General features: G+C 44.6%; 1 protein-coding gene across 1 annotated transcript in view; it reads right to left on the bottom strand.

Moving 5' to 3' along the window:
* Positions 1-11,706, bottom strand: part of IGF2BP3 (insulin like growth factor 2 mRNA binding protein 3) — a 117,865-nt gene extending 106,159 nt beyond the window's left edge. The window contains exons 1-3 of the mRNA XM_065831242.2: positions 11,403-11,706; positions 10,684-10,905; positions 9,264-9,324 (exon numbers count right to left, since the gene is read on the bottom strand). Of these exons, the coding sequence (XP_065687314.1) occupies positions 9,264-9,324; positions 10,684-10,858 (236 nt within the window). The 5' untranslated portion in view covers positions 10,859-10,905; positions 11,403-11,706. The remainder of the gene's footprint in view (positions 1-9,263; positions 9,325-10,683; positions 10,906-11,402) is intronic.
* Between the last annotated feature and the right edge of the window lie 555 nt (positions 11,707-12,261).

Here is a 12,261-nt window from a genome sequence, read left to right as displayed (position 1 = left end):
GAGATCACATTATTTATAAAAATTCCCTTTCACCTGCATAACAGAAAAAAAAATGAAAGCTTCTAAACAGACGTATAACTCACTCTGAGCAAACACATTGTTAATGCAAAAAGCAAAAATAACAACTCAAAACAAGTGACCAAACAGAAGAGGGCCTCAGCATTTGCTACTAGGACTCAGACCATCACTGTGAAACAAACTTTGTATTTCATAAATAAATGAAGGGACACCTACTTCTGGCTCTCATAACCTGGTGTTTGTTTTTTTGGGCAGAGGGAATTGCTTTTAAGAAAAATAGTTTAACAGGATAAACTTTTGGGTGCATCTTTGAATGACCCAGTATTAGTAGTATAAGAATAATTTTACACCACTGCTACTGAGCACCAGCATTAATCTCTGAAAATAAATTTAATGATGAGTACACAGTATTTAAAAAAAAATGCTCTGACTTTAAGAGCTCTCCTTTTCTCATGTATTTTGTACAGGTTATTAGAATCAACTTAAATATCTGTCCTGTACCCTAGGAACCTCCAGTTCCTTCACTAGATGTTAGTAAATTTACACACCACATGTTAAACTACATGCTTACTGTCTCTTTATATTTGAAACTGAAAGAGAATCTGGATTTGTAGGCAATTCTTAAATGCCCATCATCCTTGAAAGCTGCACATTTCCTAAAAGCGTCCTACACTAAAAATTACCATGCAGATGTGAAGTTAATTCAGTCAGGCAACAAACAAGTATTGAAATATTCCAGTACTTCTGTTGGGGTCAAAAGGAGCATTCTCCCAATTAGAAAGGGCAGGTTTTAGCTCTCTGCCATCAAGTTGATGCTACTGCCCACCGCTGCCTGTAACTTGCTTAAACAACCAAATTTCTATTAACGCAAAGCTCACCAACAACTCTTGCTGTTGATCAGCACCAGCGCCCACTGTGATCAACACCACTAAAAGACAGTGTTGAATCCCTCTCCCTTGACCCTGGTGAATAGCTCCCTCTGCACACCAGAGGGCTTGTTTTCCACAAAGAAAGATGCAGTTCATTCTGGGATCCAATGGGAAAGATCCGTGTGCTTTTTCCAGCGCAGCAGTACCCATCTGTAACAAACCAACACCTCCATGGAAGGGGAGCACATGTACGCTATTATACAATTAATGAGCTCGTATGAAAAAATTTGTCAATATTCATTACAGCAATATTCCAAGACAGGTTTTAATTTTAGTTTTTTCCTAACCATTGCCTGCTTCAGGTTGCCACAAAACTTTCACTGGAAAATAATTTAAAGCATTTTTATCAGAATTTTAACTCACATTAGGAAAAAGACAAGACTAGATTTACATTGTGAGTGCAGTATGTTCTCTTGGACGAAACTACTACCTAAATTCCTCAAACATACTACAGATTATGTTTTTCAAGTACTATCTTAAACAGACATTGCTTTGAAATTTTTGCTCTAGAAGCAGGAGGAAAAATTGAACTATTCTTCCACAACAACCAGGAAGCCACTGTCACATAGAGAATCTCCCCAGCACGTATAACCTGAATAATCCACTCTGTCATCTAGAAATGTATTTTTTTGTGACCTATTCTGTAACTCATTTAAAACCACAGTTTCATTTTAAAATAAAATTTTAAAAAAATACACAACACCAAACTATTGCCTTTTCTAGATAATATGTACATTTTCTCTGTCAAATTTAGAGCAGTTTTGTGAACTCTGTTTCTCAAGAGCCTCCCTGCAGTTTGCCGAGGGCATCCTCAGAGGGCAGAGAGCACCCAGGATCAGGCCCCTGCATGAAAACTCTGTGGAACAACTGCACAGCACAACTCACTCGAGGGTTGGTTTGATTTGGGCTCCCCCCATCCCCCTTCTCATTGTTCGTCCTCCCGTCCTGCTCATTGTCCTCCCGTCCTGCTCATTCCTAGAAAATCAGTCCTGCTTTGATCCATGCCTGCTAGATATTTAACAGGTAATGCCAAATCCAAACAAAACATCCCTAACTGCTGTTTGACATGAAGTGGCATGCAAATAAGTATCTGTGATAAGATTTTTTTTTTTCAACAGAAGTTTTTGTTCATAAAGACTAGAATTCCCTCCAACTGAAATTTCAATTTCTGCACTACAACATTTAAGACTCCGTTAAGGTGAAGTGAGCTCTGTTTCTGAGGGAGAACCTAGAGGACCTGTCCCTTTAACATTTTTAGATAAAATTAATTTACCAAAACAATGAAGCACTGCTATTTTTCACCAATGGGAAAAATGTATTGGGCACATGGTGTAGACTATATATTTTAAAATGGCATTCCTAAAGTTCAGCTGAGCATGAAAGTTAATCTTTCAAAAGTGAACATTCAGCTTCAGCTGCGTTCAAGTGTACTAGCACTAGAAAAAAAAAAGCCACCTTACTATTTTTGTAAATTCTCCAGATATTTTTAGCTGGTCTTTTCTTAAACTGCAAATTATTTTATGATAAAATAATATTTTTAAATGCAAATGTGGATATATATACACACACACAAACTCTCCTTGAAACACTTCTCCGCGTTATTTCTCACCAGACCAGTCACAGAATCATCCAGATACCAAAAAATTTTAAATGGAGTAAGGCCCTTCCCAGCTGAAGCCCTTTCATTTCAAGGCAATTTTGTTTCAGTACTTAGTCACATACCCAAGAAGAGTCAGATCCTTCTTTGACTCATTGTTATCTGTGCTCTTATCCAATTTTTAACTTAATTAAAAATATGGAATGCCTCGTGTTACCTGTTAAAGGCAATTTTCCACCCCAGATTTGCAGAAGTTTTAATTGAAGCCAATTCCACTGCACCATGAAGAGGTGGGCAAGAGGGGAGGCACACTGCTGCTGAGGTTACATGGTGCAGGAGACACCTTTTATGCTACAGGTTTCTCTTGTGCCAGCTTCTGTGATAATACGCTTTAGCAAAATACCACAATATAATTTAATATAATTTTCCATTTTAAAATTTCAATGTACTTGCAGAGAAAAAAAATGCATTTTTGATTGCCATTACATGTACAGTATTTTAATATCTATCCTAATATTGGTCCTAGTAACACACTTTATTTAGTAAGTATTGAACTAAAAACATCAAGGTTTTCTTCTTGGTTAAATGTATGCATCTTTCAACTCACACTCACAACCCAACATTGCAGATCTGGAAAGAAAAAAATACAGGAGAAATATAATAAAGTAATTTTTTGTCAATTACCTGAAACATGCTCAAACACACTGGAGCTCTTGCTCCCATGCAGGAACTTTTTGAAGCCAAATTACCTATTTCAGGTGATGGGAAGGTACAACTGCTGCTGAAATACCCACGCAGATAAACTTGCTCAGAGGGGCTGGCTAACACCAGTAAACACCGGGGGTGTGCTAATCTCCCCAGCACACTCCAAACCCAGACATACAGGGAGATTTTTGATGGCACATTCAACAAAATTTTCTTCATTTGGACAGCAAATGTAAGACTCGTACAGCAAAGAAGCAGGATGGAAAGACATACAAGCGCATACACTTGACATGCCCAGAAGAGGAGAAAAAAAAAAAAAAAAAAAGAAAAATGGGAGCCTCAGACTAAAACTACAAAATAACACAAATATTTCTGCTAAAAAAAAAAATCACATTTCTAGATGAAATAAGGGAAAGTTACAGTGTTATCTTCAACAGTAATTAGCATATAACTCAACATTTAATTCCATACTCTGCATCATTCAAGATAAAGAATGGACTGATGTGCAAATGAACGTTTTGCGTGTGAAAACAAAATGAGAGAACACATTAGAACAGAACTGTATTGAAGCCGTCTGGAACTACACAAAGCACCTCAATATTGCTAAGCGCATCAGTCCTACTCAAACTTTTCCACTTGCCCATCTCTACATATACAATATGGAAAGTTATCTTCTTTAGATTTTACAGCATTTAATCTTTGCACCATCTATTTACTGATGCTGAATAATCAAACTACAGCAATAAATTTGACTTTTAAATCACAAGAAAAACAAAAAACCCACATCAATATTAACACGAGCCCAGTGAGACAGGCATGAGACAAGGATGAAATTGCCAGAAAAAAGTGTCTTTAACTCTGGCCCATAGAGCTATGTATTTGTCACCAAAATCACAGGAGGATCAAATCGTAAAAGCTAAGATGACATGAATGAAAGAGGCAAGTTTAAGGAGTGAAGAATCTTTTTTGTGAGGTGTCCTGTTGGGCCAGCCTTGTCTGTGGTTAAGTGTTGGGTGTGTTTCAATCCTGCCTCTGTCCCTGTCTCATGACCATTCTGGGAAGCTTCACATTTTCTATTAGGTAGGTAAATCCCAGGTCACTGAAGAATTTTCCAGGTCAAAACTAAGCATTTGAAGTCCACCCAATAGCTAGCTAGAAGCTATAAAAATGCTCTAGCACTGTAGAGTCCTATGTTCTGCACTTAAATGAGCAACTGAAATGAACACGGCCCTATTTTACAGAAATACCACCTTCAAGGTCTCTAAAAAGTGAAAAATGTTATTACCCCATGTTTGAGGGAAAAAAAAAAAAAAGGTACAAATAAAAAAAAACACGTAAACATGTCTTGATTATATTTTACTACCCTTGAATTACACTTCCAAAATGCTAATTTTTATTCCAACCCTTCAAAATCTTCTGTATCTATACTGGATTTAAGCTCCACTACAATTATGTTCTCAGGGTACCTTTTGTAAAGGGAAGGCAGCAAAAAGAAAGCAAGACCAACCTTTCAGGACCTGTGTTCAGAGCCATATTTCATTAATAATTTTTCATTATTCCATCTAGCTTATTTTTTAAAACTATAAAGATTTTTTTAAATGATCAAACAGTATGAAGAGTTACAAAGTTAATCTTCCAACAACACAGCAGTTAACAGAGTTAGTGAAGAATTATCTGTTCTTCCCATAATGACTTGTTATCTATGTAGGAACCACCACAACTATCCAGGTTTGTTTCCATTCTAATTGTAAGCTTTCAAAGATTTAAAAAGAAAAAAAAAATAAATAAAAACACACACACCTGTTCACATCTGCAAAAATAAATGCAGAAATAGGGAATAAAAACCCAAAATCACTATGCAAAATTTTGGCACTTCACTCTCAAAAATATTCTAGTTTGGACCCAGGTGTGGTCCTCCATCTCCTTCCACAGAAAGGATAAATACAGCCAATAAACTGCATATTTTCTATCATGTCTTCTTACATGTAGCATGTTTCTCCCTGCTTGATATTTACAGAAGCAAAACTAAAAATCAATGCCACTACTTTAAAGAAAAAAACCACAACACAAAACTACGACCATTATAGCCACCATACATATTTTAATCTCATGAAGCCATTTCCCATTGCCTTGCATACACAAGATACAAACCTTCATTATACTGAAAATTAGCAACACAATCCGATGACCACCCAACAGTGTAACACTCTCTGCTGGGACAGAGATGGTTGCGTGAGGGATTTTGAGCCTGATTTCCTCAAACCAGCCTTCAGATACCTCCAGGTGGGAGATGGAGCACAGCTCGTTAAGAGGCAGCACGACCTGCCAGGTGCACCTTTGCTACTCTCCCCCTCCTTTCCCAAACACCCCTCCCAGAAGGGACATAGTGAATTTATTTTCTCAACAAAGAGCCCTCAAAGTGGGGGAAAAAAATATTTATCCTTCCAATTGGAAAAACACACCTCATCATTACCACAATTGAGGTGGTGTGAGCATTTTGAGCACACAGAGGCCTCAGGAGCTGGCATGGTGGACCAGGTCTGGGTGGGAAACCCACCTGGAGGTGGGAGCCAGGGCCAGGAGGCTGCACCAGGCACATCCCCAGGTGCTCAGAGTTAGTGCCTGCCCTCCCCCCTCATCACACACACGTGACATCAGGGACATTTGAATAATCAGATTGCAGCCTACATCACCTTGTGAGATACCGGCTGCTATTGGATTGCAGCAAGGTAGTACCAAAGCCTGGCACCACAAGTTCCATGGGCACAGGCAAATGAATGTATACTATGGGTCATCACCATCCTCCTCCCATATTGCTGCTCCGCAAGAAGAAAACCCGTCTAAGAAACAATCACGACTAACAGTGCCCTGCCTTCTGTTGCAGAGCACAGCTAGCAGTCAAAATTATTCCAATGCCTTCTCAAGATTTTGCATAAAGTGATCTAAAGCTTTAAATATTGCGATGGTCTTCCTCCACACTGAGGGGTCTGAATGCAGAAATGCTGCATTCCTTTGGCATTCCCTTGAGATTTCAGTAGTAAGTCAGGAATCTACTCCGAGCTTTTTAAATACTTTGCACCTCCCACAAAATAATTCTCCACCCTTCCATCAAGGAAACCTTGACCAGGCCCCTTCTTTCAACCACAGCATATCCCCCTGTCTGTTTTTAAACGCTTCCGGAGGAGGGCGGGGAGAGAGGGAAAGACTCACACATGGGCTCTCTTCTTCCTTCCACAGCAGGTAGGAAGGTAATTTTGCAAACCTGGGTGTGACCGCTTCAAATCTGAAGATCCAGCAAGGGCTGGAATGCAGTGACTACTGGGCCCAAGAATTTCACCCTGAATAACAAGCCGGGCGCACTCCACCATCTTCTGGATTCAGCTCAACTTTATGGCAACCCCAGCTGACACCACCTCCTGACCTTCCTTTATGTGACAAGGATATGGATTAACAAACCCTTACCCTTTACTCCCATGCACCTCTGCCACCTCTGGAGAAAGATGCTCACAAACTACCTTTGTGAGTGATGATATACCCACTCTGCTAAATATAAAAATAAAAATCATATGTAAGGGGGGGGCCTAGGATTCTCCATGAAGCAGCCTCACAGCAGCAGAGGTCAATACAATGTATTGAATAATTTCTGCGCACTACAAAACAACTTTTGCTCTTATGAAGTAATGATTTGACCAAACTATTAATCATACGCTCATGCTGAAGGACAGACTTCACATAACCTTTTTGTGTGTTAAATGGCATCGCTGCTCTGACCATATCTCATCTCCCTGGCCCTGCAGCCTGCAAATGCGCTGGCTGGGCCTGAGGAGCAACACACCCCCACCCCAGCTGAATCTAACAACTCTCCCTTGAGTAAAAGGATACAAAGACTTCAAATAAGTTACTTTGAAAGCAGCTTAATAACCAGTTTCACCAAAATACTCAGCATTTGAAAACTATGGGTTTACACTTATCTACCAACTCTAAATAGAGGCAAAGAAAGAAATGTTTATAGACACATGGAACAAATCTCCAACTTTTTGACCCCCCAAAAAAGAAAAGTATTAGACATCTATAAACAGAACAAGAGAGTTACTTTTACATATGGAAGCCACTGAATAAATTTTAAGTGGCTTTCTATATTTGATTTTGGGAGAGGGAGCGGAAACAAAGGGGAAGGAAGTGCAGTTGAGAGAAGTGCAATTTAATTTTCTGTTAAACAGCGGTGTAAATTTGAACTTATCTGATACATTCCAGCATGACACTACACGATCAAACAACGTTTTAATAAATAAGTGCTTTGAGAGGAGCATTATGGGTACGCTGATAGAGTTACATTTGCAATTTTTTCAATATTACACCTATATGTAGGCAACGCATGCCTAGAAATGTGCTTGAGTTCAGTGTAGAATTCTTTTCAACAAGTTACAGACAGATGCATGCTTCTGATAATTGCTCACAGACAAATAGGAAGACATGCTACCCCATAGGAAGAATGGATTTTACACCACTTCAGCTAACAGCTGAAAGAACAAGAAAATACTTTCAAAGGCATTAAGTTATTATCTAAAAAAAAGTTGAGGGCAGCACCAGTGATTTTAAATGTACCTTTATCTGATTGAAATAGACTTGTTTTCAACAACATGAATAGAATATTACTTGTGCAAGTTTAAGGTTAATAATAATGATAATTCTATTGCAGAGGCTAATAGGAAATTATCAATTCTTCTCTGTCCCATGGAATTTTATCTTTAAATCTAAAAATATATTCTACCTACAACAGTATTTTATATACCAAAGATCTGAAATAGAGGCTACTATAAATCAAAGCCATATACCTTGCATATTAAATGAGAAGGAGCACATACAGCATATTAATTTCCAATTAAAAGCATCAAATAAATATAACCATAAAGATTAGCATGCTACAAATTGGGGTTGTCCCCCCTTAACTAGAGTAAAAATCCTCCACATTTTCTCAAGTGATGCTTTCCTCTAACACTAAATAGTGATTAAACTTCTAATTCTCAAAATACCAAGATACAATGCCCATCAAGACAGCTAATTCACCTTTCCAAATCAACTATTTTTAAAAGCCTGCACTTTTAAATACAACCCTGAAGTAGTTGAAGCCCCTTTTAACAAAGTTATACAGACAGACATACTTCCCAGATTGAATAATGGAGTAGAGGAACAAGCACGTGGAAAGTTTGATCTATTTTGCTTTTACTCTCCACTGCATGCCAGGTTTTCTATAATCTAAATATTTGTGAAAGAAGCAGGCTGATTTGCTATAGACAGTATGAAAATACTACCCTCCTTTACTGCAAGTATTACTTCTTTACATGAGGCCCAACAAAATTACTACCTTACAAAAATTAAACACACGTTTAGAAATTAAAGATTAATAAATCCTGTCGTTATTGGTAAGTATTCATTCTCCTGCTGCTTCTATATACCAGCTCAAAAAAGTGATGAAAAATCCCCTCAAATACAGATGAGACTTCTACTACGTGCCTACAAAATGCTGCAGACTCCAACATGGCAGGATCAAAAAATATGTATACCAGTGTATTTACCAGATGCTTTTTTTTTTTTCTTGGAGTAAAGCTCATGTGTTTGCCCGTTATACAGTTCACAATACAACATTTCATTTCCTGCTAACATGCCAGATTTTAACGCTTCTCATAGAACTTTAAATTTTAAAATCTTCACAATCATTTGCCATCAGACCATAATAACTTGGTTCTCCTACAAAAACACAATTTTTCTTTATTTTTTCTTTTTTTAAAATGAATTAAATACTGCCATCGTTGCCCAGACAAGACACAACATTAGAAATACATAGGATGATTCTAAAAAACCTCTAAGACAGCACAGAATACACGGCTGTGGATTTAAGAAAGCGGTCCATTTATCTACAGGGAAGAGAAACACAAACCTAAGCATTTTTCACATTGCTTCTCACTGGGTAACTGAGGGCAAGGTGGGGGGGGGAGGGAATAAAAATAAATTACCTTTGTCTTTTAGGGACTGAATGTTCAACTTCTATGAGTTTCCCATGCAGCTCCACTTTACCTGCAGAGATTAAAAGAAAGGGGAAAATATCTGAGCGCGGCTGCGAGTCCCCGTCTCTCGGAGTGGCTTTGCAGGCGTGTAAAACAGGGGAGGGGAGCGCAACACGTTAGCCCATTCATCGGCAACCCGGGCACCGGAGGAGCTGGGACCCGGCGCCCGGGAAGGCGACACAGCTCGGCGGCCGAACCGCTGCCGCGGGGAAGCCGGCGCTGCCCTCGGCGGGGCCCCTTCCTCCGCCCTAGCCCCGAGCTCCAAACGACCCGTGAAACGCCGAGTGCTGGAGCCAGGCTCAGCCCCACCGAGCCGACCAGGCCGTCCCATCTCGGGGACGGAGAGTGGGGGCTCCCGCCGCCCCCCGAGCCGCCGCCGGGCCTCCAACTTCGGGCGGTTTTCTGCTCGGAAGAGGGCGGGAAGGGAGCCGAAGCGAGACACCGAACGCAGCTCGAGCCCATCTTTTCCAAGGGAGCCTCTCCCAGCAGACCTCCGCAAAACCGCTTCACGCGAAAATAAAAATATATTTTTTAATTTATTTTTTTTAAGCACACAAAAACAGGATGTCGGGGCCAAGAGCCGGCGCGCTGCTGGAGGCGGTGATGGGTGCGTGAGAGCAGCGAAGAGAAACCGAAATAAATAGCAGGGCGGCGGGGGGGGGGGGGGGGGGGGGGGGGCGGGAGTGCGGGGCAGCGGGGCTCCCCCCCTCCCAAGTTCGGGGCAATTCGGCGGCTCGCCCCCCGCCCTGCACCAAGCCGGGGAGCCCCAGCCCGCTCCAGGGAGAGGCGGCCCCTGCGAGGGGCTGCGGGGAGCGGGGGGGGGTCCAGCTGTGCGCAAAGCGGGGGTGTGCAGCCGCTGCCCCACGGAGCGCAGCGCACCCCGCGCAGGGCTCCGCGCCCGCAGACCGCCCTCGCCTCACTGCGACCGCCGACCCCGCTCTCCCCCCAAGTATAACGAGGACCTGACGGAGCAAGGCTGGCCGTGGGGTGTGGAAAAACATGTGAGCCGCCGCGCCGCGGGTCCGTGGGCCCAGGCTCCCGCCCCTCCCCGGCCCCTCTCCCCCGCCACGCCGGGCCGGGCCGGCCCCTCCCGGGGGCCCACCGCCGCGCAAGCCCCGCGCAAAGCCTCCGTGGGAAGGCCAGGCGGCTCCGGCCACGATAGGAAAACACCAGTTTGCACCTCACCTGGGGGCGGGGGCGCAGGGACACCCCCCCAATCTTCACCCCCCCCCCCCCCCCGCCCGCGCCGAGGCCAGCGGCGAGGCCCAGCCCGCCGCTGCAGCAGCTCCGCGACCGCGGAGGAGTGCGGGTGGCGGGGGCCGTCGGGGCTGCGGAGAAGACGGGGGAGCGGTGGGAAAGGACCGCTCACCTGAAAGTGCCTCGATGGCCTTCATGGCCCAGCTCTCGTCGGGGCAGTCCACGAAGGCGTACCCCGTCTTCACCAGGAACTGGCCCGAGAAGGGGATCTTGGAGTCCTTAAACAGACTTTCCAGGTCGAGAGGGCTGACGTTCTCGCCGAGGTTGCCGATGTAGAGCTTGTTCATCTTCCTGGCGGCTCGGGGAGGCGCGCACCGCGGGCTGCAACCCTCGTCTTGCGAGAGGAGGTGGGGAGGAAGGGGGAAATAAAACAAAATGCGATGGAGGAAGGAGAGAGAGAGAGAGAGAGAGGACAGGGGAAAGGAAAAAAAAAAATCAGATCTGCAGCTTGTGTCCCTCCCTCTCTCTCGGGGTAAAAAAAAAAAAAAAAAAAAAAAAAAAAAAAAAAAAGCGTAGCCAAACGGGAGCCCTAAGTGCCTGCCGTGCTACCCGGGCGCATGGGGGGCGCGGGGGAAACACCCAGCGCCGGGGCCGCGGATGGCGGGCTGAGGAGAGAAAAGGAAGGAGGGAAGGGAAGGGAAAAAAAACTACTTTTTTTGTCTTGCCCCCAAGTCCCTTTGGCAGCAGCAGGCGGACTATGAAAATGTCACACTACGTGCGTGCAGGCGCCGCCTCTCAGAATAAAAAAAAAAAAAAAAGGGGAAAAAAAGAAAAAACGGAGAAGGGGCTTAGGGGGAGGAAAGGAGGGAGGGAAAGAGAAAAAAAAATTACTTGAATATTCCGGCTTTTTGAATGAGCCACGTGTTCAAACTACAAATCAACTTCTCACGTGAGGAATCCCAGCCCTTCAATTAGCGAGTGGATGGGGCTCACACACACTCACGGAGGAGGAGGAGGGCCGGGGTGAAGGACGGGAAGGGAGGATGGGGGGAGGCTGGACAGGACAAGTTTAGAGAGGGCCCGAGGGCGGGGGAAGGGGAAACCGGAGTAGGGTGGGCGCCGGCGCTGCTCCGGTCTGCGCCGCCTCTGCCCTTCCGCCGGGGGAGTCCGCTCCGCGCGCCCCCACCGCCCAAAATCGGCTGGGCGACCGCACCTCCCCCCGTGTGAGCGGGGTGTGATCCCGGGGAGGGAGGGGAAAAGGCACCGCAATGCCCGCCCCCCCCCTCCCACCCCGCTCCTCCCCCGCCGTGCCAGGCTGTGGGGATTATTCATTGGGGTCGTGCCTGGGCGATCCAGCTCCCCGGCACCATGGGTCGAGGGGGGGAGGGGGGAGAAGGAGGATGAGGGGAAAGAAGAAGAGGGGGGAGGGAGTGCGGATGTAGGGGGAGGCGGTGGGGGAGAGCGGGGATCCGCTCCCGCGCAGCGGCGGCTGCGTGCTGAGGGGCTGGCGGGGCGGGGGCGGGGGGTCTCTCCAGCCTCGGAGGAGCCCCATATGGTAATGTGTCTGCATCACTCGCAGTGCCCCTTGCGCTGAGCCTTACGGAAAGGAGGAGAAAGAGAGGAAAGCAGAGGGAGGGGAAAAAAAAAAAAGACAAAGGGGTGGGGAGAGTTGGGGGATGATGAAGAAGGGGAGAGTCCTGGGGCGAAGGAGCCGCGCTCCGGCGCTGCCCGGCCGGGGAGGGGCGGGGGG

Source organism: Patagioenas fasciata, chromosome 2 (assembly GCF_037038585.1).
Source record: "Patagioenas fasciata isolate bPatFas1 chromosome 2, bPatFas1.hap1, whole genome shotgun sequence".
Classification (NCBI taxonomy): Eukaryota; Metazoa; Chordata; class Aves; order Columbiformes; family Columbidae; genus Patagioenas; species Patagioenas fasciata.
This window is presented reverse-complemented; position numbering and strand designations above follow the sequence as displayed.